Source organism: Gracilinanus agilis, chromosome 4, assembly GCF_016433145.1.
Source record: "Gracilinanus agilis isolate LMUSP501 chromosome 4, AgileGrace, whole genome shotgun sequence".
NCBI classification, from domain to species: Eukaryota; Metazoa; Chordata; class Mammalia; order Didelphimorphia; family Didelphidae; genus Gracilinanus; species Gracilinanus agilis.
Genome location: NC_058133.1, coordinates 193,619,024 through 193,622,288, shown reverse-complemented (window position 1 = coordinate 193,622,288; position 3,265 = coordinate 193,619,024). Strand labels below are relative to the sequence as shown.

Genomic DNA, 3,265 nt, shown 5'->3' with positions numbered 1-3,265 from the left:
AAAGAGGAGGAGCAATAGGAGGGGCAGGAGGAGAGCCCCCCCCCTCCTCCCCCGTACCCTCCTTACCAGTACTCCACCACGATGCGGACCCCGCTGCCGGGCAGAGCCTCCCCGGGAGGGGGCGCTGCGAGCTCGTCCCCAGACTCCCCGCTCATGGCTCGGCTTGGCTCGGCTCAGCTCGGCTCTACTTTGCACCAGTACACTGGCCCGGCGGCCCCAGCCCAGCCAGACAGGTAGACTGACCGACAGAGCCCGGAGACCTGCAGATTTGAGCCGCTTCCGGGTGTGACGTAGCGCCAGGTCACGTCACGCGCGGCCATGCCGGAGGCGGGGCCACGCCGGGAGAGGGGCTGGTTTGGAGGCGGGCCAGATAGGGGGCAGGGCCAGGCCTGAGCTGTGAATGGCTAGCGAGGATGCTGCGCCCTCTGCTGCGGGGAGTCGGCGCTTGAGGTGTCTCGGGATCTGGGTCTGGGTCTTTTTCCTTTCTCAGCCCGGAGTCCTGTCACTTTCCTTCTTTCACTCTCAGCTCCCACTACAAACCCCGGATTTTCCCTTTCCATGCCTTTGCTCACGTTGTTTTCTATAATTTAGACATTCTTCATGACCCTCTTGTATTTAATTTCTACCTGTGTTTTATTTTTTTTCCCCCAAAGCAAAAACAGTGAATGGAATTAATTCTAAGTACTACTAATAGCGACACTTTAAAGAGTTTTACAAACGTCATCAGCTGGGTAGCTCAGTGGATTGAGAGCCAGACTTAGAGATGGGAGGTCCTAGGTTCAAATTTGGTGTCAGACACTTCCCAGCTGTGTGACCCTGGGCAAGTCACTTAACCTCTGTTGCCTAGCCTTTACCACTCTTCTGCCTTGGAGCCAGTACACAGTATTGACTCCAAGACGGGAAGGTAAAGGTTTAAAAAAGACTCATGTGTAACCCTGACAGGTTTTGTTGTTGTTCAGTTTATTCGACTCTTTGAGACTCCATTTGGGGTTTTCCTGGTAAAGATCTTGGAAGGATTTATCATTTCCTTCTCCAGCTCATTTCAAAGATGTGGAAACTGTGGTCAACAGGGTTAAATGACTTGCCTAGAGTCACTCAGCTAGTAAGTGTCTGGGGTCACATTTGAACTCAGATCTGATTCTAAGCCCAGTACTCTGTTCACTGCTCCACCTCCAGGTATCCACCTGCTGATCTACCTCATTGTAAAAGCAACAAACATTCTCCCATAAATATAGGCCACATTTTCTCACAAATTACCCTCAGCATCAGTGTCTACTGATATTTTAAAAGGAGGTTGAACCTGTGATTATACTGGTACAGGGGAACAGCCCGGTGAGTAGATTCCCTCTGTCATGCCAGTACAGGTTAACGCTTCTTCCACTTGTAGTCTTATGCCTTACGGCCAGTATGGAAGAAGGACTTGCATCTAGGTCTTCTGTCTTCAAGGCTAGCTACTTATCCTGTAGGTCAAGTGATGCCTCTACATGCTTTAAAGTTGAGCTCTAATGACATCCATTCCATTAATCCTTTCCTGTTTCATCCTTGTACATAAGCTCTGCCTTCTCCGTTAGACCTCACGTAGATTGTTTTATCCTTTAATGTTCTGATCAAATATAGAGTTGTTGAAGTTTGTTGTTCCATTTTTAGGTTATGTTCCATGAGAGCAGGGTTTGTGTCTTATCTCAACTTTCTTTCTTTTGGAGTCTAGAAAGATACTCTGTACAAACAGTAGGAATCTAATCATTTCTTGTTGAATTAGAGGGGTAAACCTTGGGAAATTATCTTCATCTCTGTGAGACTCAGTTTGCTTTTCTGTAAAATGGAGTTGGATCAGATGATTTCCATGCTTTTTTCCCCCTTTCTTCTTTAAAAAAATCTCTATCTTTCATCTTAGCATCAATACTATGTATTGCTTCCAAGACAGAAGAGTAGTAAAGGCTAGGTAATGGGGGTTAAGTGACTTAGCCAAGGTCACCTAGTTAGTATGTGTCTGAGGCCAAACTTGAATCCCTGACCACCTGTCTCTAGGCCTGGCACTCAATCCATTGAGCCAACCAGCTGCCCCATGTTTCTTTGCAGATTTTATGGTTCTCTTAGCTTATGAATTGAATCTGTATGTGTGTGTGTGTGTGTGTGTGTGTGTGTGTGTGTATTTGTTTCTTTAGTTTATCCTGGATCCTTCCAGTAACAGAAACAGTTCCTAATTTTTTAATCTTTTTATTGTTCGGTCTTGTCTGACTTTTAGTGACCCTGTTTGGGTTTTTTTTGGACAAAAATACTGGAGTGGTTTGCCATTTCATTCTCCAGCTCATTTGACAGATGAGGAAACTGAGGTAAGCAGAGTTAAGTGACTTGCCTAGGGTCACCCAGCCAGGAAGTATCTGAAGCCAGAAGTCTTCCTGACTCCAGTTTCAATACTCTATCCACTTTACTACCTAGCTGCCCACTTGAATCTTAGAGGGTGCCAGGTGCTCCAGAATCCCATATCAAGATTTTCCTGGTGCTCTGTGATATTGTTTTTCTCCTGAGCATCATGCTCAAATTATATAGCTTGAAGAACAAGCAGTTACCCTGTTGGAAAAACAAATTCAACAAACATTTATTAAGGAGGAGGCATGGTATGGTGGACACTGGATTCTAGAATTAAAGGACCTGGGTTCAAATCCTAGTGCCGATGCTTTCTGCCTGTCCAATTTTGGGCAAGTTACTAAACTTCCATAGGTCTCAGTTTCCTCATCTATAAAATGAGGGAGCTTGAAGTAGGTAGTCCTGAGTCCTCTTCCAACTCTAGACCTGTGTTCCAAAGGGGTTACTTATTATTATATTATTATTATTTTTTTTGGCAAACAAGATTAAGTGACATGTCCAGGGTCACACAGTCTGAGCCAGTTTTTGAACTGGAGAAGATGAGTTTTCCTGACTTGGGCCCAGTGTTCAATCCACTGCATCATCTAGTTAATTGCCCCTGGGACTGCTTGCTCTTACAGAGCAGCACAAATATTCAGAAAAAGGAAGGCACCGCCCCTGTCTTCAGTATAGGAAAGGAGAGAAGACTCTTAATTGAAAACGCTTAGCATTTCCTTATCTGTAAAATGGGGATAATAATGCCTCCAAGGGCAAACATCACAGGATTTGTTTTGAAGATTAAATTAGATAATAGAAAGTGCTTTGAAAACTTTAAAATGCTGAAGCAATGTCAGCAGTGATGATGATGATGGCGATGATGATGATATGTGATAATTATCCTTAATATGATGGCACAGCA

The 3,265-nt window shown here is 44.9% G+C and overlaps 1 protein-coding gene across 1 annotated transcript in view; it reads right to left on the bottom strand.

Annotated features, from left to right (window-relative positions):
- Window positions 1–257, bottom strand: part of MIEN1 (migration and invasion enhancer 1) — an 8,604-nt gene extending 8,347 nt beyond the window's left edge. Inside the window, exon 1 of the mRNA XM_044674499.1 lies at window positions 67–257. Within this exon, the coding sequence (XP_044530434.1) occupies window positions 67–155 (89 nt within the window). The 5' untranslated portion in view covers window positions 156–257. The remainder of the gene's footprint in view (window positions 1–66) is intronic.
- Between the last annotated feature and the right edge of the window lie 3,008 nt (window positions 258–3,265).